We start from the raw sequence: 27,898 nt of genomic DNA on the forward strand, positions 1-27,898 counted from the left end.
TGGTTACGAGCGTGGTTTCCTCTGCCACCCTGAAACTCTATGGTTTATATATACGTCTCGCTTCGACTAAAGGGTTCAGACACGGCGTGAATTTAGTCTATCTAGTCGTACCTACATCGATTTTTCAATTCAAATTGCTGTACAGTGCTGTCTTGCAATATCTCCAACACATTTTTTTTTCTCTACCAAACATCTTTCCTCAATATAATATATATAGCTATTTTGTTTTTATTTGGCGGTTGAGTATGAAACAGTTTTTTTTCTCTATTTTTTTTTTTTTTTTCTTCTTTTGACATCACAAATATATATACATAAAGTTTATAAATTTACTTGATAAAGTTGACTATGTCTTACAAGTTATACATATTATGCTTAAACGTTGACACCTTAGAAACAAATATAATATACTCATTGCACGTGCACATTTTCAAATCTTATTTTCATGACTGTAATAAAAAAAAAAATTTTTTTTTTTAAATTTTAGTCTTAGCAACTGGAGCCACCGGAGAGCAAATACGTGCACTTACAGATTTGAATTTTTGCGAGTTCGCTATGCGCGAAGCGAGAGTTTTGATTGCAAAGTTTCAGGGTCAGCCGGGAATACGACTCGTATGTATATGTATATATATTTAGTCTAAGTGATGGGTCTTTGATTTGAGTTGAGAGTAAAGCACAATCTCGATGATTATTATTATCACTTCGTTTGAATCCGCTTCGCGAGACATATACATGTATACCATATGTACAATTTAACATATACGTATATATACACATAAAATTATAACAAAGAGATAACGAGATAATATTATTTATGGCAGTCGTCGTTATTTGTTTGTTTCTTTTTTTTTTGTTTTTTTTTTGTTTTTCTTTTTTTTTTTAAGGATCCTCTCATGTGTATATAAAATATGTATGCATGTGTCAACGTATATAATATACGAATGTTAAAAATCTCACCTATTTCCTAATAGTTTTTGTGTTGTAAAACAAAAAAAAACTGTTATCTGCTTAATACATCGATCAGTCTCACAATCGTTCTTTTGTGTATATTAATATATATATTTTAAAAGTGTCTGTAAATAATCTATGACGTTACGAATAGGATCTCTGGTGGAATTCTTTGTTGAGCTGCAGCTTTACTTTTTGTACGTTTTATGATGGCTGGGTATTTAAAAAAATTTTTTTTTCTTATTTTGCAAAATTTTGCCTTGGGACTTCAATTTTCTCTAAAGACAAAGACACCTACATGCACGTAAGACGGTTAAATAATATTAATTCACAAATACGTGATAGAGATCTAATAATTGCATAATTTACTATGATAAAATTAAAATTTTTTTTTCCTTCAAATATTAACGTTTTTTAAAAATATTCTATCACAGACTGACTAAAAGTTTAAAAATATAAATTTTTAAAATTCTAATCATACCAAGTCTACAACATGCTTTGATAGCATTTGGCAAAGATAAAACTTAAGATTATCACAAATATCTTGGAAAATTCAATATTTGTTTGAAATCAAAAGGAAATCCCCTTTTTATACAGTCGATTAGCCACGACATTCATTAGTTATGTATTATTACCTCGTAAAGTACGCAATAAGTGTTACCTTTTTTTTTTTCTCTTTTTTTCGATAAATTTGCACGGAGAAGCATTTCGCACGATCGAAGTCGCAGTGTATATCTTTACAAACGTAGTAAATAGTTTTTTTTTTCTTCACATTTTATTCTTTATCATTACGTTACTTTAAAAATATCATCACAGCGCAATTTGACTCGCTTCTCTAATTAAATGTAACAATCTTACGTCGCGGTAAAGCTTACGATCGACAGGACGTGCTTTATTATGAGTATAGTGTGAATTACACGGGTGTGCTATTGGGTATAGGAATGTAATGCTGCGTGTATATTATATATTCAACATTATTCTCAAGTTAATTGGTCAACTGTGTATATTTATACAAAAAATTTACAAGCTTATTGACAACTGTTTGATTGACTTTGGAAGATTTTTTTGTTTTTCATCTTAATATTAATAAACTCCTTGAAAATGGAGCTTATAAGCATGAGGTAACGTTATTATTTACTCTTACATTCATACACCGTACCACAACATATATTTTCATCGTTGCAAATTCAACGTCTCTCATACTTTAATTATCAATTAATTTGATCGAACTCGTTTTTGTTTATTCAATTTTGGACGTATTTTACCTTTTGATTGTCATAATTTTACTTTCCGATAGCGCCAATTACTTCTTTGATAAGCACCCAGGTAATTACTTGGTCAAGTGATATGTCAACTCTCGAGTGTTTGAAAATCACCCGGAAAGAGAGCCGATTTTATTTTTTAACGTATTTACACGAAACATTGAAAGTTTGAGGAAAGTAGTCAAATTTTTTAGTGGCCCGTAACGAATAAGAATTAGTGTCTCGAGTCATGGAATCTCACGAATGGTTTTTAGGAGCGCGGATACTGGTTCCTTTTATTTTTCACAAACAGAGATTTTCACCTTTATGATTTGTCGCTAGCTAGGCCTGATAGAACCGAAAAAAAGGTTATTAAAAGCACGTGATGCACCTTTTGCATAAACATTTTTTCTTTTCGATAAACTAATTGAAAAAAAAAAAAAAAAATTCTTCACAGCCTGACTAAATGATAAATAGTGTTATCCAGCGACAAAGAACATTGTTCTCTACTTGGAAGATCCTTGTTTGTTTGTAAAAGGAACGATAATAGGCAATGAAATGGAAACAACTGAAAAAGAGCGACTTCTATCGTATAAAAAAATAAGAACGAAACGATCTCTGTGCATGATTATAATGCGAAAAAAAAAAAAAAAAATTGGCGTGCGTACTTCATCGAGATAAAGCTGCAACTCATAGTCATAAATATATGTATATATAATATGTATGTACACGCGTGTGTAAACGTAAACTTAAAAATAATGATGTACGCGAAAACAGAGAATAAACATTAAGACTCTATTGTGCGCGTTTGGTGTGCGTGCGCTAATCACTTGAGGGTGTTTTCGAGAGCCCCTTGTAAATTCGTCCACATCGTATTTCTGCGCGTTTTCAAATTACATTAGGGATTGCTTGTACGAATATTCTGGCACATTAAATTGTAAGAAAAATATTACAAAAATAGAAATTAAGAGAGAAAAAAAAAATAAAGAAGGTAATATTGTACTCTCGCTCCTTACGACTCAACGTGCGGACGTATTATCAATGTGATGATCAACTGTAACAGCGTTGTGTAAATGATATAAATATGTATATTTATTTTATTTGAACACAATAGTGATGGTTTCTTGTCTATGAATAAATGAACAGTTTTTATGACCCCCTTAACACTAGCATTAGCCTATACCGTTAGAACTAGACAAATTTAATACCAAGGCGATCGTTCGGTGCAGACATACCTTTCCGAGCATGCGATCAACTGTATGAATGAACGAAACGCACCCCGGCAGGAGCGATCGCCTTGAGGATCCCAACAGTACTGCCCCACACGAACCTCTCGGGCAGAAATACGACGTGAACAAGCAAGTATATACACCCATACCCCGTTCCTTGGGCAAAGGAAAGCAAAAAATGGGTGGCCGTCGAGTGACTAGCGCACAACAAGCGGATCGTCCGGAGCGTCGTCGCAATCGGTTCAATTGGCGAGCGACGGTCTCTGGGACGGCGACCGTGCAAAGTCGACGGCCGGCGGGACAACCGTGAGCACCGAGTCGGGCATCACAGGGCCACCACCCGCGAGGCTCAGCTTGGCCGAGCTGACTAGCGCCACGGGCTTACAGAGCAGCTTAATCGGTACCTTTGTGCTTTTCAAACCTCTGAATCGCAGTGCCGTCGCCCCGGCCACGCTCGTCGTCGTCGTCGTCGTCGTCGTCGTCACCATCGGCTCCATAAGCTTGATTTGCTGGTGCGGCTTCGCGACCGGCTTGACCACTGAAAGAGAAAAAACACCGTTCGGGTGAACTGTTTCGACGCTGCGAAATCGTTGTCGAGGGAAATATATTTACCGGGCTTGCCGATCGTTAGGTGGGACATGGAGGGCGCGGGTGCCTGGAGCAAGAGCTGCAGCTTTTTGCTGTCACCGGGATTGGAGAAGTCGTCGTAGCCAGAGTCGGACGAGGAGTCGCAGAGGAAGCCCTTGGCGCTGCTCTTGCTGTCGCCCGAGACGATCGAGTCGAGGCTGTGGGCGGGACTGGCCGAGGCCGAGCTGTGACAGGGACTGGCCGAGGCCGAGGAGTGGTCCGGACTCGAGCCCGCGGTCGAGGTGGCCAAAGCGGCCCGCTCGAGGAGCTGCTGCTGGTGCTGCTGTTGCCGGCGCGCCAGGCAGCTCAGGCACGGCTTGAACAGGGACGCCTCGATCATCACCTCGCCGCATCTGCCCACGTATATCACCCCGCAGCAGATTTTTTTCCTAAAAACCAAAGTAATTGTGAATTTTTTTTCTTTCCTTCCTTCTTCATTCGCCGAGAGATGGACGTACCTGGTGAAGTACGTCGTGTCGATAAAGTCGCTGACGTGCGCATCGCCGGGATCGTGATCCAGTCGCTTGTCCCCATTTTCGTCGCTGCTAGCTGGGCTGCCGGCTCTGCTCGAATTTTTGCTACCGTTTCCGGCTGCGTTTTCCTCTGCTAATGGCAAAAAAAAGGTTACAATTTCGTTAGATCACTCATTTTTTTCGCGCGGCTCGTTCGACAACAAAGTCACATAATATATAATATATATCGAACCTGAGTCGTCGCTGTCGTCCTCGTGCTTCTTCTTCTTCTTGACGATCGGGCACTTTTTGTTCTTCGCTTTGAACTTTGACGCTTTGATTCCCGGACCGGCTCGTGCGTCCACCACCTGTTTTCCCGTGATTTTCAATAAAAAGACATGAGTATGGATGTATGTATGGGTTGTATGTGAAAAAAAAAGGGTGAAACTTACGTGGTGCCAGTCGCGGCCACTGCTGACCGGTAGTTTCTTCCACCTCTTGACGAGAAGGACGCAGGCGTTGCATATCTCCCCGGTGCGGCGCTCCTGGAGCTTGAAGCACTTCATAAAGTCCTCCTCGTACTTGCGACTGTCCGTGAACCGGGAACTGCTCGATTTGGCCTTGCATATGCAGCAACCGGTACTCGACCGGTAAACCTTCGGCTTGTGGAAATTGAACATCTTGGCCTTTGCTACTTTTCTACGCTTTCTGCAACACGAATTTACATCGCAATCGTTTAATTCTTTTTTTTTTCTCTCTCTCTCTCTCTCCACTAAAGCAAATTACGAAAATTACGTTTGCTCCTCATTTACGTTTAAAATCACGAAAAGCACAAACTTTCACTCGATACACACCCTCGTGACACACGAGCAATCACATTATTTGGTAAAATATAAGTGCACTGTACTTCCACGTGACAGTTAGGTCGGTCGAAGCGCCACGCGGTGCATACACGCTTTCCTCCCCTTATATACGATTTCCCGCTTCGAGAGTCCCCTCCCCCACCCGCCCAAAAATCGGCTGAAAATAACTTGTGTTCCATTGCATCGATGTATAAATACACCGATGGGTGAGCGGGTGCGAAAAATCGGATCGAGTAGAGGAGCTCGGCGTCTCCGGCGCAGCTCCGACAACCTCGTGGACGATCGACCTCCAGCTGCTCCGAGCTCCTCCGATCCCCGATGTCAACGCGCGCCACGCACTGCGAAGGGAAACAGGTAATGCGATGGTGAAAAGTCGTCGACCTACTTATTTGTGACAGCCGCGACGAACGGAAAGAAGGAGGAGCAGAAGAAGAACATATTACACGTGGACCTTTGGAAAATCGTATGTATACCTATCTCATGTGTACCTTATACAATAGGCGTACGGAAGGTACAGCCGGAAATTAAACAACGTTGCGATGGTCAGTTCCAAAGGCGCACAGTTAAACATATATATATATATATATATATATATATATATATATATATATATATATATATATATTATGTATAATATACCAGTCGCGCTTACCTCTTATTTACCACGTATATACATATATATCTACGCTGTGTATGGAACAGATAGACCGGCTGCACTACGTATATGCATGGGTGTACGTGCACGGGGGGGAGCCGTTCCGTATATTTTGTAAAATAGGTCACACATAGGCGCGTCGTTCAACGCACGACGCTCGACTACTTATGACAACGACCGTGCAACTTCACTGTTCACTTTGAAAATGAAGACTCGTATGGGTATTGTATAGGTACACTAGGGCCAACTTTTTTTTTTTTTTTTTTTTCAACTGGGCGAAACTGCGAAAAACGAAACGGTAGTATGTAGATGTACTATGGGCCAAAGGGGACGCGAAGTTGGAGCAAAATGAAGCGACAGTGCTGTCGGTGCTATACAAATGCTGACGTCGTACAATAGAGCCCGGCTCTCTCTTTCTCACTGCTTTCCCCCCTGCGTGTAATAACGAAAAGGGACCCAACTTCACTCGCTCCGAAGTACAACGTATACCCGGTGTGTGTATAGGTGTACATGCATATATATAGGTGGATGGTGAAAAAGGGCGGGAAGCTGCGCGCTTGCGGAGAGAAACACGTTGAACGGGCGCACACTTACACATTTTTAATAGTGAAGTACGGGTATTATATATATATATGAGAGTCGAAACCGGCATTGGCTGCACCGATGCTCTCTGTACATACACGACTAACGCGTCATTCCGCTGTAACACCTATATTTATATGGGAGGACCGAGACGAGGGGAGATTTTTTTTTTTTTATTCCCTCCTCCCACGCAACTTTGCGCGTGGGTGTGTTAAGTATATAAATGTGATACAAACTTCATGCACCTAGGTGTTACGGAAAAATAGAAATCGGGTTATCCTGACGTGCAGGAGCGAAGATTGACCGCAAAAGTTCGCGAGCGAGTTACCTACGTAAAAAAGAGTGTAGCAGATATTTTTTACTCCGTAAATTAAAAAAAAAAGAAAAGTGTACCCCGAGGATTCGGGGGGCGAACCACCCACGTGGAGGAGTGTATCCTTTGCGCGACGATTTTTTTTTTTTTTTCGCCTCTTGGGATCATCGGTACGCGCACCACCGCCGGATATCGCTCTATGGCTCTTCTCTCTCTGTCCGTCTGCCTTTGTACGATCATCTTTTTTTTTTTTTTTTTTCCATCTTCGACTATGCGTGTGGCTGTTCGCCTCTTTGGGATTCTTGGTGCTCCTTCTATTCTTTTTTTTTCCCTTCTTCTCCATTTTCTTCTTCTTCTTCTTCGTGTTCTTTGGAATGTTATTTCGGAGCATAGTGTAGGCGAACGATGACGTTTCCAGTTAGCTGCTGCGTTGCACTGTTGCGATACTTTGAGCCGACGTATTTTCTCACTTTGTAGGGAACAGAGGAAAAAAAAAAAAAAAAAAAAAAAATCGGTATACGTATACCGATCTAGGTCACAAAAACACGCCGATCGCGAGCACTCTTGGGTGGGGAACATAATATAAATACAGATGTCGTTTGTTGAAAAAAAAAAAATAATAAATAAATAGACATATACTTTGAAAAGGAGCCACGTAACACAAACATCGGATGCGCGCATACCTTGCTCCGTATACATATATTATATGTTCCTGCACTTTGACCCCGATGGCGCAGGAGTAAAAAGCTCCGTATATTATATAGACGCTCGCACTCACAAAAGCATCGACAATGACGTTGGCAGACGTGACGCAAGCTCGAGCGCGGCGCTCTTTGCAATGACAGAACGTACACGTAACAATATTTTACGTCAGCGCTCATCAGAGAAGACGAAAAAGCTCGCGTGCGTTGCGTCACGTGCATCCATCCCCAGCTGATATGGTTGCCACCGGCGACAGACTCCATACGAACATTTACCCATATGTTGAACGAATACACGTGTTGATACTTTTGGTTTTGAATACACACAAGCGAAAGGGGGAGAGTAGGTCCAAAAGGGAGGCTCGCCGAAAACGATTGTGTATCCCCGGCGCGTCGGTACGTGGAACCCCTCGGGCATGTTTTAGGTATAATGGGGTGAATACCCTCCGAATCCCTTCGTCGCCGGCTGGCCTATGGCGGGGGGGGGGTTCACAAACTACACACACACACATTTTTCGCTCCCTCTTTCCTCCGGGTATAAACTGGTTCTCTCTATACGTGTGGCCAATAATAACGGCGTGTTGGTGTACATGTATGAGCATGGCGAACGGGGCAGATGCCGGTCGCCGACGCCGGTGAGATGTCGCTCGCAAAAAAAATTCGCAACGAGTCCCCATATATATATTATACATTGTATGGGTATATACTTGTATATGTACGGCGGTATATGGGAGAGTGTAGGGGGCTCGTCGACCGCGATCCCCGACCTACACACATACTTGCCCGATGCGCGTCTGCGGTTCGAAAACCGGGGTAGGGGGGGGGAGAATGGAGACGCGCTGGAGTTGCGGACGAGACAACCTTGGCTCGTATACGGGATTGGTGGGCTCGTCCCGCGTTCATATACATATATGTCTATAATATACCTGACGTGTGTGTTTATATATATGCAAGACGGGCGTAGGCGGTGGTGGATAAAATGTATATATACTCAGCTGGCCCCACGCGTTTGAAGGATCGCGAGACTCTCCCGTACCCTTTTGTCACTCTCTATAAGGACCCGAAAAGTTTTTTTTCTTCTTTTTTTTCCTTTTTTTAATCAAAAAAGTGCATAAGTTAGTTGCGCGCAAATTATACACTCGAGTAAGAAAAAAATTTCGACGGGAACATCGTCACTTCCAAACGATTTATAATTAATTTATTCGGTACGGGTGTAACAAACATAAAAAACAACGATTTGTGGCACGGGGGGGACTGCGACAGCGGCTCGTCGATTGGCCTGCAGAAGAGTGTAAACAGAAGGCCGTTACGCAATTCCATCAATCCGATCGCGGTATGCACATACGAGGGGGAGACAGAATGATCGCTAGAGTGTATATGTGTACATTTCCATATATTTATCGGTGCGATGGAGTCGATCGGTTGTTGCTGCTCACCGTTTTCTTTTGTCGTCATTTTAAACGGCGAGTCTTTGGCGATGAAGTTTGGGCAATTTATCGAGCAGATATTGGATTTTTTTTTTTTTTCTCCAACTTCACCTTGATATTCGTGACGGAGAACTGAGCGGTCCTAGACAGCCTTGAAAAAAAGAGGGGCAGTCGAAACTAGCCAGACGAAAAAATCCGAGCATACATATATATATCCAGAGAGTCGAGTAGGCGGGGGCAGAGGCAGACGCAAGGTAATAAGAGGGCGACATAGTTTCGGTGGTGGTGGTGGTATGGTCGTATAGTTCGCTGAAAATCACCCGACTTGATTTGTCTTGCAATAATTTTTAATACCATACATTTGTAACGAAAAAAAACTCAACGATATTGTAAACGTGGTTTAGTGGTACGGCGTGCGTATTAACTCCTAATCTATATACCTGTATACCATGAAAGCTCTGGCCTCGTAAAAAAAGTGAGATGCGCATCGAGAGATCGAATGGCGCGATGACCTCGAAAACTCACGGTATACGCCAATTAAGTACGTATTTAGTGTATAGGTATGTATATGCACTCGTGGTGATACTGATTATTTTCCGGCGATTTACCGATCAACACTTACCGGGATACAAACAAAAGTCTGCTCCAAAATAGTGCCATTTACCAACTAAATCGTGTACACGCGTTCTTTTACGCTTTTATACATTGTCGTCCAGTTGAACGAGTAATGTTGTATTTTTTTTCCCCCTTCGTTGCACCGAGAATCGTATAATAAACCCCTCGCGAAACGGTACGTATACCCACTCACGTCTGGCTTGGTAGCCGTTTATTTTTTTTTTTTTTTTTTAAATTAAATCAAGAGCTACTCCATTATAAAATCGAAAGACAGCTTATTACCGTTTTTTTGCCGTCGTCTAATAGCCAGGGAACGTTGACACGATAACTAATTGCCGATCGATCGGTTCTGTTTTCCTTTTTTTCCTCCCTCGACCCGGTATTACAGGAATGGCACTCGCAATTTGTGCGCAGCAAAAAAAAAATACCCCCCATCGAGAACCAAAATGGTAATTTGTAATAACACACGCGGAAGCGAAAAAAACCGCTACGTATGAAGAAAATGCGATCTAAAATTGGAAATGAAAATAAAAAATACGAAAAAAAAAAAAAAAAAAAAAAAAACAAACAAACAAACAAACAAACATAGACAACGTACAAGTAAGTATATCGCACTTGAAGTTGAACGCGCAGAGATCTCGACGAATTGAGCAGTAAGCAGTTACAGCAGAGCGACCAATCGGGGGATCGATGCCGTGTACACACACACACGCGCACGTACACATGGGTATACAGGAAAGCGAAGCCGGCCTTCGCGAAACGGCAAAAAGATCGGCGCTGCGCTGTATATATATGCGTATACATATATAAACCACCTACTGTACTTGTACGTGTGTGTATATACGAGAGCGCATGAGAATATGAGCGCACGCGAGTAAAAGAGAGATCGTGACAAAACAGCCGACCGGTTCTATAAATAGAAGCACCGAGACGTTGAGTGTGTGCACTATCAACCATGTATATATATACCGGCGTCGCGATCGAGGAGGCGCAACTGTATTCGCGAGCGTACACACATACATAGTCTCTCTTTTTTTTACCGTATCTCATCTCCGTGTCTATGTGTGCGTACGGGGTGGAGGGGAGCTGTTTACTCGGTTTACCGTGGCTCCCTGCGCATGGTGGCTGGGTTTGGTTTGTTTTGGTTTTTGCGAGAAAGTTTTCCCATACCCGGTGCACCGAAGGTACGCGCTTTCGATACCGTTCTTATATACATACCGTACAAGTACTCCTGGATATCCTGTACTCTCAACGTACCTGTGTACATATATCCAATCGCCACCTGCGCCCAGACATTACGTGATTTATTGAATATTTCACTTTGTCTATGGCCAAGGAACGCGTGAGTTTATGCAATTTCGCAGCTCCAACGATACGAACTTATGGGCGTTGTTTAGGCGACGGAGGGACTCGAAAGCTCGTTGTCTTCCTTTTTTTTTGAGAAGGAGCGCGACTGGATGGCAAACTTTGTTGTTTTGGATTTTTTGTGCGATTCAATGTTTGCACCGTAAGAACTACATTGTTTTATAATTTTCTTTTTTTTCTTTTTTTAAGTTTAGGCCATTCAGCTGTATGAAGATTCTCCGCATCAGATACTTTTTTTTTTTTTTTTTTGTCGCATCTTTAAACTGGTCAAACCGAGATACCGATAGAGAGGCCATAAAATAATGCCCCAACAGAGTCGTGGTCCATCCAGTCGGTCGAGTTTTTGCAACTTGAAAAAAAAAAAATTCAAATCAAATGATATCCAGCACACGTACACGTATAAAACAGTAGCGATATCGTCGAGCCGGAGATGAAAGATTTTCGGAGTTGAGCGCGTATATATAGCCGGCCAACCCGAATAAAGTGAGGGATGAGGCGCAAGTGTCAGCAAAAACTCCGTTATTTCGAGCGTACACGCGTATACCTACACACGTAAAAAAACCAAAACGAAGAGAGTAAAAGAGACTCAAACGGTGCACATATACACATATATATATATATATATATATATATATATATATATATATTATGGTGCGCCCAATTCTGCATATGATGTGGGTATACGCGTAAACGGAACACTTGACATTTTGTCTCTAATCGCAAGAGCCGACTCGTGCCATTTTTGGGTTTTGCCTATACATAAAGTAAAACGAAATCACTCGTGCGCGCGTATGTAGGTACATGCACAGAAAATATTCGAAACTCCGTGAAATAGCAGCAAGTATATATAAGTTAGTGGACACGAGAAGGAGAAGAAAAAAATACGTAGCGCGCACACATCGTCATGGCTAAAGAGTACAGGGACCGAGCCACCTGTCGCGCGTTGACCTTTCCCGGCTTTTTCAAGGCGACTTTATATACGCTTGTGTACCGATACTGTACTTGCTTTTTACGTAAATCTACAAATGTAGAAAAAAAAAAAAAAAAAAAAAAAAAAAAAAAAAAAACGAGACTTTGTTGTGTGTGTCAACGTGAAAGATACTCGATATCGTATTGGGGGTTATTGGGAGAAAAATCGTCACAGATGTCGAATCGATTTATGATAAAAGCTTTTACGACTAGAAAGTATACAATCTAAAATCACTCGATACGATAAATGAAATCAATACTTACACCAAAAGGGGAAAAATCGACATGAAAATCAACACGGACGCAATATGTATACCGATTTCTACAACCGCCACAGGAGCCCCAATAACCGTATATCTTTCGCGAGCAAAGCTCAGCGTCCCTCGAGTCGAAAAACTACCTCCTTTCTCCATCTCCATATATATACCTACAGCGCACAAGCTCCGTAGCTTTGGACAAAAATCTTACACGCCAACACACACACACATGGAGAGATAAGCGCGCGGCGAGCGTGTATAAAATGGTGGCACCGCGGTCCGCGCAAAAATAAACCAGTTTTGCACCAACATGTCCGCCGTTTCGAGATACGTGTGCGTGTTTTTTCATATGTCTACGAATAAGCACCGCATCAACATAATTATAACGCAAGCAAATAAACGTGAGCCGGGTGTGTTCCTTTCCCCTCGCGCGGGTATACAATATACTTACGTGCGCTGATATGTGCGGAGGTGGCGCGCATATAATATATTTTCAAATACGCGGGTACGAAATCTTTGTACGAGCTAAGGATATTTTTTTTTTTTAAAGGATTTTATGAGGGATGATCAGAGCAGTCTACACTTGGGTAAGTGTTGCGTATAGGATGGAAACGAAGAATAATGTCACCGACCAAAACAACGCGATCTCGTACGAGTCAAAAACGTTGCTCACCATCGCAAATAAAAATAAATGCCAATTACCTTGTGTCATTCATCTTTGAATGTACATTGTGAGAACCGATCAGCTATATTATACACCACTTGGAACTCCACCCACAAACCGTCAGTGTCTCTCTCTCTCTGTATCCAATCGCACTTTGTATTTTTTTTTTTTTTATTTCACAACCCTCGCGAGGCAATTTCACAAATCGTAGCAAACGGTTGCAAGTTTTTTTTTCTTTTTTTTTTCATCCACACATGAAATAAAACTCTGCGCTGTCCATCAGACACCGTGTGCCCATTGATACGTGTTTGAACATGTATATTGGTATTCACCACCAGGTTTTTTTTTTTTTTTTTTTTTAGTTCAAATAGAACCCAGAGGCCAGTAAGTCAAGTGCACACATCGCCGAAAAGGCACGTAACAACAGCGCAATGAAGGTAACGTACACCGCATATGGCACCGCAATTACTGCAGTACAAAAGCACGGAAAATAAGTATAGGTATGTATGTAATGTGTAAGGTAAGCAAAGCGACCGGGCCGGCTTGTTCTCTCCGCGGCGTTGCCACGTGCGACGTTCAGTATAACACCGCGAATCGCCACTGACGCCAGTCAGCCATAATACCTACTCACTTACTTACTTACTTGCCACTCAAGTCGCGCTTTCTTTCGCGCTGTGGATATCTCTCTATCCCTTCCCTCCTCATTTGCAAGCTCTCCGACTCCCACTATCTTCTCTCTCTCTCTCTCTCGCTGTTTCCCCTTCACTTTGGTACAAGGAGAAGGGGTGGGTGGCTATACATTTTTTCGTGCATGGGTTGGAGCAAATTTGATAAGTTTGTATGGATCAAGCGTGGAGGTGTGTGCAAACGCCAATCTTTGATAAATACCAAGTATCCACCTTTTACACTCTGTACGTAGGTATACATATTGTGTTAAAAGTGTGAACACGGGAAAAACAACTTTCCAGGAAATTCGCAAAATCACATTATTTCTTGGGGTTAAAGTATAGCCGAGGAGGAGGTGTCATTTTTATTTGTAAAACCCAGTTAATAGTTATATCGGTGTAGTTGTTTTTTTTTTGTTTTTTTTTTTCCTCTTCAATACTATTCGTAGCGATTAACCCGAGGTTAAAAGTAAATATTATGTTTCAACGCAACTCGTATCCAGCCCCTTGGGAGTACGACTCTGTATATACACCGACAATGACGGAGCGAACTAGTGTAACTCTCTAAAATCGGTAATGACACATATTTTCGAAAAAAAAAATGAATAGAGCTAAAAATCACGCCAGAAACAACAAGCGCCGCAAAAATACCCTCCAGGGAGCCTTGAATCTCTCTCGCGCGCAAACAAACGATCCATCCGTCAGCGCGCGAGCTCCCCATCATCCACAAACATACATATTAATTAAGTAAAACTGATGTACACTCCAACGTGCGTCATTGCAACGAAAGGAATAATTGAGCGATAAGTGCAATATACAAGTCGCACGTACGTAGTAGCGGAGAAGAAAATGGTAAGTGCGTTGCGGGGGAGGAAAGAGCACGTAAGTAGCGCTTGGAAACACTGTTGCTGCTCTGATAACCATTTTTTTTTTTTTTTTTTTTTTTTTTTTCTACTGATATTGAACAATACTCACTGTACAGAGACCTTCTCCGGGCTTTATCAAATTTATCAAGACGTAATTAATTATCCACACGCACATGGTGGCAACGATTTTTTCTCCCTCCCTCTTTTGCTCGATAAGACACACGTTATATACTATACACTTGATGCCCGACTCGTGAAAAAAAAATGAAACGGCCACTAGATAAGCGCTGCAGAGAAGGAAGAGGTGTAATAAGAAATTGAAAAGAGAACCGGGCGATTTGGGCCGCTACGCTGCAGCTGGGAAATCCGCAGTCACCGGAGAAAAGAAGCAAAGAGGCGTTGGTCAATTAGCGAGTGGACGCGTAACTTAAAACTCTCTCTCATTTTTTTTTTTTTTAATACTCTCCAGCTTTGCTCAAACACACCGTGTGCATGGGTTATTGTGCCTTTACCGAGTGGCTAATTATAGATTCTCGCGAGTGTGAATGAAGAGCCACGGTAAGTAGAGGAAGGAGTTACCGATCGTCAAGTAAAGTTGGCTCTTACGCTCTCCACTCGTAGAAAAAAATTGCAGTGCCGAGGTAATTTCCTTCCCGACTTGGCTCTATATGCAACGACGCGTGTAAACAACTGTGCAGTGACTATTGCGTGGATACACATATTATAAGCTCGAAACTATCAATCACTCGACGGTTACAGAGTGACAAAAATACTCTCTTACTTGATTAACGATACTCGTTAATTGCCGACCACTTGCTCGAGCTGTTATTAATGTATTTATTTCTTTTTTTTTTTTTTTTCTACCTAAGCATCATCGCCAAGTGCATTACACTCGAGTGTTGCTTCGGTGGCAATTGTTTTCGATCGTTAAAACTGACAGCTGACGATAAGGAAGAGAAAAACAAAACGATGCTCGACAGGAGAAACGCAGAGGAATTAATAGACATCAGAGAGCATCGACGCATCGTCTCATTGTTATCTAAATATTCATCATGTGTTTGTATAGTGGAAACGCCGCTTCTATTTACATCGCGAGTTGGGTTTTTTTTTTTTTTTTTTTTTTTTTTTTGACCACGAGCCTCTAGAAATCGAGCTAGATTTTAATACAATTTTTTAATTATTCGTTGTTTATTTGTTTCCAAGTACAGATTAATTTACAATCTTTTTACTTTCCCAACATACTTTTCGCCTTTTATAACTAAATAACATGTCGTTACATTCCTTCTTTCGTTTTATTATACCATCACATGTATTACCATTTTCATTGCATAATTTGACTTTCTGTCGCTATTTAGCTAGATTTTTATATTTTGTTGAAAAGTCGTGACGGATTTTCCTTTTTTTTTTCTTTTTGCTCTCGAAGAGGTTCGCTCATCGGTGATAAGAGTCTTGCAATATGTCGCTATAATCGGTGATCTAACGAGCAGCGCTTCAACTCGGTGCATCTTTAGCATCTCCGTCGTGTGACACCTTTGACAGCGTCTTTGTCTGCCCACATTTTTGAACTCGATCGATAAAACAAAGCGATCGGAGAATAAACATATATATATATCCTTACGTAATCTGCGCGCAAGAAATACAAAATGCCAACGAACGTTTCGGCTATATCTCCCAAGGTCGGTTTTCATCGAAACAAAAGCTCAATGCGAGGATGGTAATATCCAACGGCGAACAATGACGGAGATAATTACCATTTGATTTGGGGGGGGGGAGGAAGTTCAAGGCACTGGCAATAGTTGCATTGCACAGAGGTGCTCTTGCGCTTTGTGAATAAGCAGTTTAATTTTACACCGGAAACAAAAACAACGAAAAAAAGAGGCTTGGCCTTGGCTGTTGACAATAATTTCAGCGAGCCGAAGAGCGAGAGAGAGGCACCGGGGAAAAAGAATGCAAAATCTTTGAGGGGACTCGCGGAGGCGCTCTAATCTATAAATAGAGGCAGATCTGCTCTCGTGATTTTGGGGAGAGGAGAGAGAAAAAAAATTTACTCGGCGTTTGTGGAAAAAAAAAGAGCCAGCCAATCGCGGCGTGCGCGCTTCTGCAGAGGAGGGACGCCGATTGGCTGCGTTTTTTAGAACCGGATATCTGCAAGGCTGTGCGAGGCACCAAACATGGGTCGACGATCCGAAAAAAAAATCGTCCGCTCGCGGAGGCTCAACCGAAAATGGTTTTGCGTGGATTTGCAGATGTATCTCTTTTTTTTTTTCACGCTGGTGTCGGTAGTATCCTTTTTGCTGTTATTTTTGTACAATTATAGCTGAGTAAGTACAACGTAGTTTTTTGGGGGGGATTTTTCGAATTTTACATATACCTTCATGTGACAGAGAGAAATTCCCGATTTATTAACCCCTTTTCCCCCAAAAAAAAGCAAAAGACTTTTAAGCTTGTTTTATAATCCTCTGATGTCCGATCTGTGTAAAATTCGTGATTTATGGTTAGAGACGCGATAAGTGACAAACGCAGAGGATTTAATCGTGACGTAACGTGAAACTCGAGAGATACCCATTACAGCGCGCCAGACAACTTTCTACAGAAGCAAAGAAACTCCAGAAATATAATTTCAAGATTTACACGATCTCGTGGATTTATAAAAGATACGACAGCTTAAAAAAAAAAAAAAAAAAAAAAAAAAAAAAAAAAATCATGCGATCTATGCAAATCGCCAAAAGTCACTGTAAGACGTTGTCGTATGGATACGTTGACAGCGGACACTTCGACTAATTTTATTCTGTAAGATTTTGCACGACACAACACCGAATAATTTCGTAATTTATTAAAAGAATTTTGTTGTAAATTGTAGTTAAAAAGGCTCTGCTCGTCATTTTTTTCAATGCAGCGTTATTTTTTATGAAAATTGAATTCGAACAGACCACTAAATGTCTGCCCGGACATTAAAAGCTTATACAAGCAGAGACGACGAGGAAACCGCAGGACATCACCAGCGTACAATCACAGCTCACCGCGAACACTTCCTACTGTACATTTCACGCGAGACAAATTTATTCATAATTCATGCGTAATCTGCTTTACTCGTGCAATCGCGGTCTTTGAAAATACGGTGTAGTCATCGCGAAGACACATTTTTATGTCAACTTTTTGGTTTAGCTTAAAAAATGGCACGTGTTGGCGATACAGATGAGCGAAACAAGATCACTTGATGCTTTGGACCAAAACTTGGCAACACTAATGAAAAAGAGTATCGGTGTTTGGAGAAGCGATGGCGCTTACAATAGCTTTATGAAACTTCCCGTGGAGTACCTGTTCCCCAAAGTGGGTTCATCAGCTGCAATCAATCCGAGCCATCGCATGACCGAATAAGCGAGTGGTCCGCAGTTCCCCCCCAAAAAACAACCACCGTTCAAATTTCACTTTCACCGAACGAAAGCGTCCGCGTAACGAGGAGGAAAAAAAAAAAAAAAAAGAAGCTCTACTCCGGCTCCTTTCGCCGTGCAATCCGTCCAAGTTCAAGACCGATGACGAGCCTCCATCAGTGAAATCCTCCTCGAGCAAACGCAGGTAAAGGTATGATATACACCTATACCGAGCAATAATCCCGGCAAACTCACGCGTGTGCGTCTAGACGAGGGGGGGCGCCCCGGCACTCGCGTCCCTGACACCGTTACCTGCTCCACCTACCGAACTTTCAGTCTCGTTTCCCACCGACACGCCCGCGTTGTGTCGCTGCACATTAGCTCTCGTGATTTTTCCTCTCCTTCGCGCCTGTAGCACATGTGGTATTGTACACGATACCGGTGTTTCCGTGCAGGGGCTTATAACGGCACTCTGAGGAGGGACAACGATGCAGAGGCACACTTGGATGTTATCATACCGTTACTCGATTCTCCCAACTTGCGCTTCTTTGGGATGTGCCGTAACGATGAGGAACTGAAAGTCCAACCGATCGACCGTACCCGTTTCTGACGATTATCGAGTTCTGTGACGGCTCTACACGTTTTTGTACCAAAGAACAATCGTAAAAAATATTGGTTACACCACCGCTAACTGGAAATGTAACCATCAAGTACACACTCCAGTGCACTTCTCTCTTTACGTAATTGCGTCTTTTTTTAGATTTATTGTGCAAAGAAAAAAAAAAAGAGAGACAAGGAAAAAAAAAAGTTGATTAAATTTGTGCAACGATGGCGCTGTATGTTAATTTCAGAGGGAAGCGAGAGTGAGTTACATGTATGTATACGGTCAGTAAAATTTCAAGGATCCAATTACAAAAGAAATAGGAGGAAACAAACAAAAAGAAACTCTGATTCTATTTATATATTATATATCTGTATAGCTGTAGATTTCTATGTATATGGTAGAGAGGCTTTTTGACATAGCAGTGGTAGACATATCTACAACATAATGATGTGGATATATATATATACTATTGTCAACGAAGCGACTATTTTTTCATCCGCGTGGAAAAATGTAGGAAATTGTCAAAGTGGAAGAACAAATTTCCATAAAGGAAGAGAAAAACGCGCGTATCCTTACTTATATATTATAAATGTGCACACCAGGGTATACAGACACAAATCCACGCTGGATCTAAAATGAAAACGCGCCTCCACATCCGTGACACGGTTACCCACTATTATGTACTACCTCAATACTTTCATTTCTCTCTCTACTCCCTCTTTAGCGCGTCTCGCTGTTTGTCCGTCCGAATATATATATATATATACGTGTGCGTGAACTTGTGACCGCCTGCACGGACTCTCGCTGTCACTTGGGTCCAAGTGGCCGCGCGACTATAACGGACCTCTATATTCTCGCGAATGTATACGCTTTCGCGAAAGTGTATCCGAGGAAAGTCGCCCGAAAAATATGGAACGGCGCGGGTTACGTCAGGGGGGTATCAGGTGGTGTGCACACGGCGGAGTGAAATCGAAAATGTTGTCGGGTGAACTAATGTCACGGCTGAATGGCCCTCGTTGCGCGGGTATTGTTTTGTACGTGTCAAGTAACTCGCTTTTTTTTTTGCCAACGCAGAAACGTGCATTTGCTTTTTTTTTTTCTTCTCATTGTCATAGCGAATCTCGTGGATTTTCATTTCTAAAATCATTGGCGTGTTACGGTCTCTCCAAAAGTTTCGTGTTCTTGTCATGCCGTTTCCGTCATTTCACGAAATGTGAAAGCGCTCGATCGGAACGTGCTTTCATTTATGCGCGTCTGCACCATGTGAGCTTGTCTCGATGGACGTCGAAAGGTATTCGCGATAATGGGTCGATAATTGACGATTGGTAAAGCCCACGAGAGATTTGGCACAGGGATAAAGGTGGGCGTGATTCGCTTGGGAGATAAAATTAAAAAAAAAAAAAAAGGCCCCCCTGTCCTTTCGGCGAGCATTAACCCAGATATCGACGTGTATATAACAGTAAAACCCAAAGGAACGCGACCACCGACAAAACGAAACGAAGATTTATAAAAATAAAAAGCGCCCACCTTTATAGTTACATGGTACAAAAGTACGTATGGCCAAGTAAATCTGACAGCTAATCGTCCCCTGTCTCACCATCTCTCTCTCCACCTTCTTCTTCGCGTACTTACTCAAGTGGAGTTGACTCGATCGCACGAGGAATTCGAGAAATGCCACACGGTGCCTATATATGTATATATACACGTAAACTTGCACACGTATGAAACACCCCAAAGGAAGAGGAGGAAGGGGACCCGTGACCCGAATATTTTGTATACTATGTTCTCGGGGCCCCTTCTTACGCGCAATATCAAACTCTCGTATAGCGAAGCACCTTGCGCTGGCCATGTGGAGATGAGTCTCTTTTTCTCATCTGCATATATATTATATATATCCTTCGAAGTGCAGCGCAAATATTTGCATTTTATTTCCCTCTCATCGCGCTTGATTTTCGCATGGGAGTTTGACGACGATGCTCTTGGCCTTTTTACCATACTCGCGCGTACGTGGTATAGTTGCCGTGATTTTCTCGAATAAACTTCGAGTTGTACACTTTTATTTTCTTTCCCGCCCCTTCTCCTCTCTTCTCGGGGTATTTATAGATATTTACCGAGAAATAAAAACCAAGGCGAGCGCAAAAAGAGTCTTTGGGGAAATCCGGTCGAAAAAGCGTCGTGGGTAAAACTACACGGAGAGCATACAACGTGTGGAGGGAGCCCGAGTACCTATTATATAAATATGCGCACGCCCTCTTTTATTTGAAACTATATAGTGTTTTTCTTTCTTTTTTTTCCCCCCCAAATCATCAGCGACAAATATGTATAAAAGTCCTTGCGGTGCCAATCGGCTGTTTCGTTGTCCGATGCTCCAACTTTGAGCAGATTCCGCATGGCCGATAGCCTACATTTTCACCGCAACGACGAGATCACACTTGGCGAGAGAAAAAAAAAACGCGTACACGTATATACTCCGATGCGAGGAGAAAAAAAAATAGAAAGTACAATCGCGCGCGAGAGCACACCTGCTTCGCTTGTGTACATATAATTCCGAAAACGTCCGCCGCAGAGACACAACTGCTTTTGCTTCTGTGTGTACTTATGTATAAATGCGCAAAACTGCTGTCCATACAATGGCTTGGTTGCTCTATATGTCGTCCGTTGACGTTTTCCACCCCGTGTATACAGGCGAGGGCAATGGCACTCGGATAGATACGTACAGCATCGTTGGTAAAGTGGAACAATTTACACGCGACACGACAACACACTGTGCGCCCAACGAATCAGCAAGAGCCGAGATATATATATTTATTTTGCGCGTGGAAGGTGAGTAAAGTATCGGAGCTTTGGGATCTATTTTCGAGCGCACCGGCGTAGGCATATAAATCTCGTCCCCGTATGAGGCTCTTTTACCGTCAAGCTTGAATCAGATGGCGCCAGGGCACGTCGCGGCTGTCATGGCCGTCTCACTCACACAACATTACTTTTCAGTATTGTATGTACATAGGAAATTAAAGTGTAGTGGTAAAGCGCAATATTTGAAATTTTGAAATGAATAAGGAAGACAAGAAAGAATATTATGGGAGCTTAAAAGTTTCAGAATTGAAAAAGCTTTTAAAAGGGAAAGGAGCAAGAGTCAGTGAAAGAAAAGCAGAACTCGTGGACAGGTAAGCCATGACTTGGGAGCGGCAAAAATGTTGGTCTCCCAATTGCTTCGAGCCACTTATTTTTTTTATCACACTATCAGAAGGAAATTTAAATTTCACTTTTTTATCGCAGGATATTACACTGCACTTCATTTTTCCTACTATCTTTAAACGTAAATGCAAACAAAAATTGTCTGCAAACAACAGCAATCATTTACAAAGGTTATGTCTTCTGCTTTGCTCATTACACAGATAGGCTCACGAACACAATACACAACTGTAAATTTGACGGTGTGTAAGTATGACAGCCGCGACGTGCCCTGGCGCCATCTGATTCAAGCTTGACGGTAAAAGAGCCTCATACAGCACGTAGGGGTGCGTGTATCGTACACATATATTTACATACCGGCGCGCCGGTGTCTATATCCATTACGAGACTTGGGAATTGTATTGTATATACCATTGTACTTTGGGTCATCTGCGGTGCGGATAAAAGGGAGACGCGTTAGATTTTGGATCGTACCTATGTATATAGGTGCGAGCACTGCACGTTTATTGTACTCGTTAGCGGCACACTCTGTCGTATATTCTTGGAAAACGGAGCGAGCCGAGGAAATTGCCGAGTTCGATTGGGGCGGTTACACGTCTGTTTTGACAGGTTCTGTTATTCATGGGGATTGCAGTTTTGGATTTTACCGAAATAACGCGTTCAGGGCTTTTTTTTGTGGAATATCTCTTTTGGCCGAGTGGATTGGATCGCACCTCGAAAGAGAATTTTAGCACTATTACTTTTTCAACGAGTAAATCGTCGTTTACTTTCGATAAAATTTGATTTTAAAAAAAAGTGCAAGCTCTGCATTAAAATTAATTTGAGGCTCGTGGATGTCTAAAACAACCCAAGAGCCGAACGGGTTGCAAAGTGATCGAACGATGTGTTGTTGGTGATGATGCACGCAGAGTCGGATATTCAAGGCTGACCCCGGAATCGGTCAGTGACACCTGAGCGCTGAAACAACGGATGCAGTGCACGGTAAAAGTGCGCCATTTCGACGAAAAGTGCTCGTAAATTCGTGCGAACGCTTTAATATAAAAAAAATAAAAAAAATTTTTATTCTCCCTCTTATTTTGCTTTTGAAAAAAAAGAAAAGATAAATATAACCAAGTAAACTGACAAAGGAAACGTAGGATTGACAAAGTTTGCGCTACAGTAAGAGAGAGAAAAAAAAAGTTTTATTTCCACACTCGGTTCTGAAACAAAGATAACCGAGCTGGCTTTGTGTGCCGTGTTCTTTTATTGATCAAACCACCTTGAAATCAACAAGCGTGAAATTTAATTTATCGTTTGCTTATTGTTGAAGAGAAAAAAAAAAAATAAAGAAAAAAAAGGTAACGAACGAGATAATCTTTATTGCGATAAGATGCTACTTAATTTTAATTGAAAAAATAAACAATTTCTCTTTCCCTCTCTCTCGTGCACATACGTAGAGAGTTACATTTATTATATTCAAAAACATTTTTTTTTTTCTGCTTGCGACGGGTGGTGTAATCAGACGCGAACGAGAGAAAATTTGATGTTTCGCTCGGTCCGATATTTTATCGGGATTTTATTTTATTTATTTATTTTTTTTTTTTTTTCATTTCAACAACCAAGAGTGGCCTTGGCATACACTAATACGCAGCGAAAAAAAAAAAAGTTATCTGGCAAACTACCGCGATAAAACAAAAAAATATACACGTATTCCAAGGACAAAACATGGGATCGCCAACTTTTGACGATCACGAGCAAGTAAAAACACTTTCCGAAGAAAAAGAAAAAAAAAAGCTCGAAAGTAAAAGTGCCACCCACGCGAAAGAAAGTTCATTCCAGCCGGCTAGACATCGGCAACCCTATTACACACACGCCAAATTCGCGCGATCGATGTCACCGACGTCACTCTCTGACGACACCATGGCCTCCATAATCGCAAAAGTGGCACACGCAGGCAAGCCGCTCTCTGCGGTGAGGGTTGATCGTGTAACATACATATATACATACATAGTGTGCAACAAAGGTAAACTATATGTATATATGTATATATGTACCTATAGGTGTGCGGGCAGAGAGACATGGCGGGTTATTGGCGGGCTCGTGGCGTGGTGTATAGACACTATACGACAAAATATATATAGGTACATGCATACACGCTCGCCGCCGCCATGCTCCTCGCTCTATGGGTGACCTGCTCCTCTTACTCCTACCCTTACTTACTTTACAATTACGCTGCAGGACTTATCCTATAATCGCCAAAACCTAATTTTTGTTGATTGAAATAAACGATAGTTAAAAGCTCACAACTTATCGGTAAAACTTACAGGTGATTTTTCGCTCAATATTAACTTCACTGGTACATATTTGTACTTATATATTACCACCACATCAACATCCGGATTCAGAGAGTATAGCGCATATGATTGCCAATTCGAAGTTCGGGAGCAATGGCCAAACGAATAATTTAATCACAATATCCGTGTGTGCAGAGTATATTTATGTACATCTGTCAAAAAAGAATCGGATGCAAGTGTGTACATTGGAACGGTCCAGACGCGGGCATGGGAAGCCACCGCCGCGCTTCACACACGAGATAGGCGGCAAAAGAGGTTGACGTCTGCGCGCGCCTTCTCGTGCTCCGATACTTATACGCCTGCCGGCTTCGCGCGCCATGAGCTGCATCGTACAGGCGCATCGTTATCGCGACAGCTATACACATAATATAGATGTACACTCCATCCGACAGAATATATGTACACAAATCCACGCGTCTGACATGCCTCCATGTAAATATATATATATAGGGTACATGTACCTAATGAACATGGGTGCATAATGCTACTAGAATTTTCGGAGCACATAATATGTTAACATTCGGTAGAAGAGTGAAAAAAAAAAAAAAAGTGTATATTCGTTTCGGAGTCGGACATCTGACTTACCTTGTGTATGTATGTATGTATATGTATGAGAGAGGGCCTATATGGTGCCCGAGGTGACGCCGACAGACGTTGCTGTTGGCTTGTAGGTGTACTCCCAACTTCAAATTTTACAGCTGTACAGAGACGGACGCCGATGGGACTTTGGATGGTCGAAAGACAGTACGGACTGCTGAGTGAGGATTCGAGCTGCCGTCGGCTTCGTGGGCATGGTTTTTAACTTGATGGTATTTTATTACACTTTTTTCGCCCTCCACGCACTTTCGGAGCTGCTCCGAAATGCTCTTTCACCTATATACACGCGGTACTGTTTTTTTTTTTCTTCTATTTTCTCTCTTTTTTTTTTTAATACTTCAACACTTTGATGGAAAATTGAATCGTGATAACGCAATGAGGATCTATTTATCTACTTTTCAGTCAAAACGAATAAGGTAAGAGCGGCGGAGAACGACGCGCGGCACGAACTTCGCGAGGGGGAATTGAGTCTGCATGGCACACGAAACACACAAGAGGCGCAGTCAGATGGAGCGAGTTGGACGCGCGCGCACATTCCCCTCTCTCATTGGGTGTGTTGCGTGAGACTTGCGAGGTTTATATTATCATATATATATATATATATAAATGCTCCGGTTGCACGTTAGGGGCAGGTAGGGCAGACGCGATATGATTTGACAATCTGTTCATTTGGAGATACATACTTCAGGTACACGCGATTTCGGGTGAATGTTGTATGGGAAACTGAAAGCCGATGGTTTTTTTTTTAATAGGCATCGAGGGATCGGAATTCGAAGCTGGTGTATTTTCAAACGGGGAACGATTGCGTTCTGGAATTTCGGACCTGACGGTTATTACCGTTGCGCATTCCACTCGTGGGGCATCATGGAACGCAGGAAAAAGAGCCGAAGATTGGCGCTCCGCGACACTTTTTTTCATTCCACTTTGACAATTTCATCAAGCGTTCGATTTAATTTGACAGTGTACGTTTGATAGAAGGTTGATATTTGAGGGAAAAGTACGATGTGCGAATTTAAAAACTATCATAGCTATAATCTCAAGAGGCAAATGTAGTGATACTTTAGTTTAACATAATGACAGTTCAACATGTTTTTGCTCGTACGAAAAAGTCTCGTCATTCCGCCGTGTCCCTCCGTCCCCCGTGCACGAATACGCTAATATATATATATGCACAGTAAGCTTCGACCTCGAGAAAGGCGCGAATAGGTATACGGGAATACCTGCCTGCCGGCACAGAAAACACGCATATACACACAGCTGACTGCGAGCTGACGGTCAAGTTTCAGGACAGCTCGGGAATCGAAGTTTGATGAACACGGCCCCCACTGTACAGGCAACCTTTATGTCGAAGTTGAAGTTGGAAAATCTACAGTTGGTGTTTCAGAGATAAAACCTTATCTGCCTTTGTACGTTTCATTCCTGGTGTTTATTGATATCATTAACTAAGAGAAATTGTGCTTGAGTATATGTATATATATATAATACATATATATATTTCACACATCATATGACATCGCTACCACAATCGCAGTGTCAATGGCTTATTATCTCTATTAGTTCGAAATCGTAGTTGAAAAATGCGATTAATGACTTTTGAAAAAAAATATTGGTCATTTGATTTTTTTATTTTATTTTACCTGTTCAATCCTTTACTCGTAGCCCTCTGTATTGGAATAATGAAATTAGATTTTCAAAAGTGCCCTAAATGAAGTGTTCGAAATTATGAACAATTAAAAAATCACATATGATAGAAAAGTCGAAAGTGATCGAACCAAAGATACGATGAAACAATCGATGTTCAATCAAATACGATTAAATATTACATTGGCTCTCCTTGCGATTAAACACTTATGCAAAGAAAAGAGTTACAACAAATGTTACTGCATAAGAAAAATTATTCTGCATGGCAGTTTTTTGTTATGCACATGGTAAGCAATATTACGTGACAAAATATACATTTTTACAATGTATGTGGTCAAATTTTGAATAATTCATGTATACTTTCCAAAGTACTGTAATTCTTCTTGAAACACTTTTCTCAATATAATTAATTAATAACGGAAGGCTTGCACCAACTTTCGAAATGCAGTAACGGGAGTAGTGCCAGAAAATTCGTCTTACCCCAACGACGCCATTACAATATCATGTATATGCTTGCGGCGAAGTTGACAATCAACTTCTCTCTGCTGCAGTGTGAAATCGAAAAGTGAAAGCTTCCCAAACTTTTTATCCCATCCGATTGATCGTGGCACTGGTAATGTGTTGCCAAGTTTTTTAGTTTACCGTAATTCTAGCATAAAAAATACTTGAAAGACAAAAATCCCCTGGGTCCATTATTTAAAAAAAAAACGAAGTTACGACAGCTACTACTACTCGCAGTAGAAAATAACAGGGGTTTAAGCGACTTTGGTTAAAGATCCATTCTACTGTCCTACTTCGGTGCAAGTAGTAAAAAAATCTTCATTAACAATTCAAAAAAGCCTTTGCTCCTTAAGCATCTCTCAAGAGTTATTTATTGTGCAGCGGCGTCGCGTCAGGCGACAGCTGTTTGCATCGTCAAAAATAAACAATCGACCGATCAATTGTACATGTTTTGTTTAAAACACAAAATCCCCAACGTACGTGAAAAATGGTACAACCGACAAACTGCGTAAAAATAATATACACGAGGAAAATGTGGATATTGTACAATGGTCAGGATACGCGATTGCTGAAGTTATCGTGACGGTCCGTCAGGCTAGTAAGCCGAGCGGTGTGCCCCCCCTATATACACGAGTTTGTATTCTTTTTTTTTTTTCCTCATCAAATAGACGCACTGAATACTGGCATATGCATATAGACACGTATTTTTGGTCGCTCGTTGCGATTTATAAATGGAAATTCACGTGTGACATACCTCTCGAGTGAAGGGACAGGCGAAAAAACTACAGCGGGCTGGGCTACGAATCTTCCGCGAAGACGTAGTTCTAATTCATGCGGTATGCACGTAGCAGGTGGCAGGCAACAACAGCAGCAGCGGTACCGATGGACTTCCCGGCGTGTGTTTCGGCATTGAACTTTAACAACGCACAATTTTTCGATACAACGATGTCGTTTTGCCAACACTTGAATAATTTATGGTCCTTTTTTTGCTTCAAATACAATCAGGCGTGGGTATACTTGTTCAACGAAACACTAAGCCAATTGAAAGCACACAACTCCGTAAACGCGAAGAAAAAACCGCAAGACGGTGGTTAAGTATGTCAAAAATATATATATGCCGTACAGCTGATGGCTGTTACTGAATGAAGCAACGCGCCAACGCGGTGGGTGTAATGTCTATTTTGAAGAAAAAAATGTAAACTTCAAATGTCATTTATCGTAAG

At 41.7% G+C, this 27,898-nt stretch overlaps 1 protein-coding gene across 4 annotated transcripts; it reads right to left on the reverse strand.

Moving 5' to 3' along the window:
- Positions 1 to 2,622: 2,622 nt before the first annotated feature.
- On the reverse strand, positions 2,623 to 27,568 carry LOC106647089 (uncharacterized). Of its 4 annotated transcripts, none has more exons than XM_089598562.1 (6): positions 27,430 to 27,568; positions 4,947 to 5,202; positions 4,748 to 4,862; positions 4,501 to 4,648; positions 4,028 to 4,431; positions 2,623 to 3,953 (listed from the first exon to the last, which is right to left on the reverse strand). In XM_089598562.1, the coding sequence occupies exons 2-6, from the start codon at positions 5,172 to 5,174 to the stop codon at positions 3,658 to 3,660; spliced, it is 1,191 nt and encodes a 396-aa protein (XP_089454688.1). In that variant the 5' UTR covers positions 5,175 to 5,202; positions 27,430 to 27,568; the 3' UTR covers positions 2,623 to 3,657. The 4 variants fall into 4 exon arrangements, with proteins under 4 accessions (XP_089454688.1, XP_089454687.1, XP_014218831.1 ...); XM_089598561.1 differs by lacking the exon at positions 27,430 to 27,568 and adding an exon at positions 24,522 to 24,968; XM_014363345.2 differs by lacking the exon at positions 27,430 to 27,568 and adding an exon at positions 12,944 to 13,001.
- Positions 27,569 to 27,898: the final 330 nt, after the last annotated feature.

This window comes from Copidosoma floridanum, unplaced genomic scaffold (genome assembly GCF_036245765.1).
Source record: "Copidosoma floridanum isolate Cflo_tuat_1 unplaced genomic scaffold, Cflo_Japanese_pri ptg000006l, whole genome shotgun sequence".
Classification (NCBI taxonomy): domain Eukaryota; kingdom Metazoa; phylum Arthropoda; class Insecta; order Hymenoptera; family Encyrtidae; genus Copidosoma; species Copidosoma floridanum.

Excerpts from the sequence above, each read along its gene's own strand:
- LOC106647089 (XM_014363345.2), bottom strand. Across the intron at positions 4,863-4,946 it reads GTGGCCGCGACTGGCACCAC|GTGGTGGACGCACGAGCCGG; the intron begins GTAAGTTTCACC and ends ACGGGAAAACAG. Across the intron at positions 4,649-4,747 it reads GGACGACAGCGACGACTCAG|CAGAGGAAAACGCAGCCGGA; the intron begins GTTCGATATATA and ends TTTTGCCATTAG.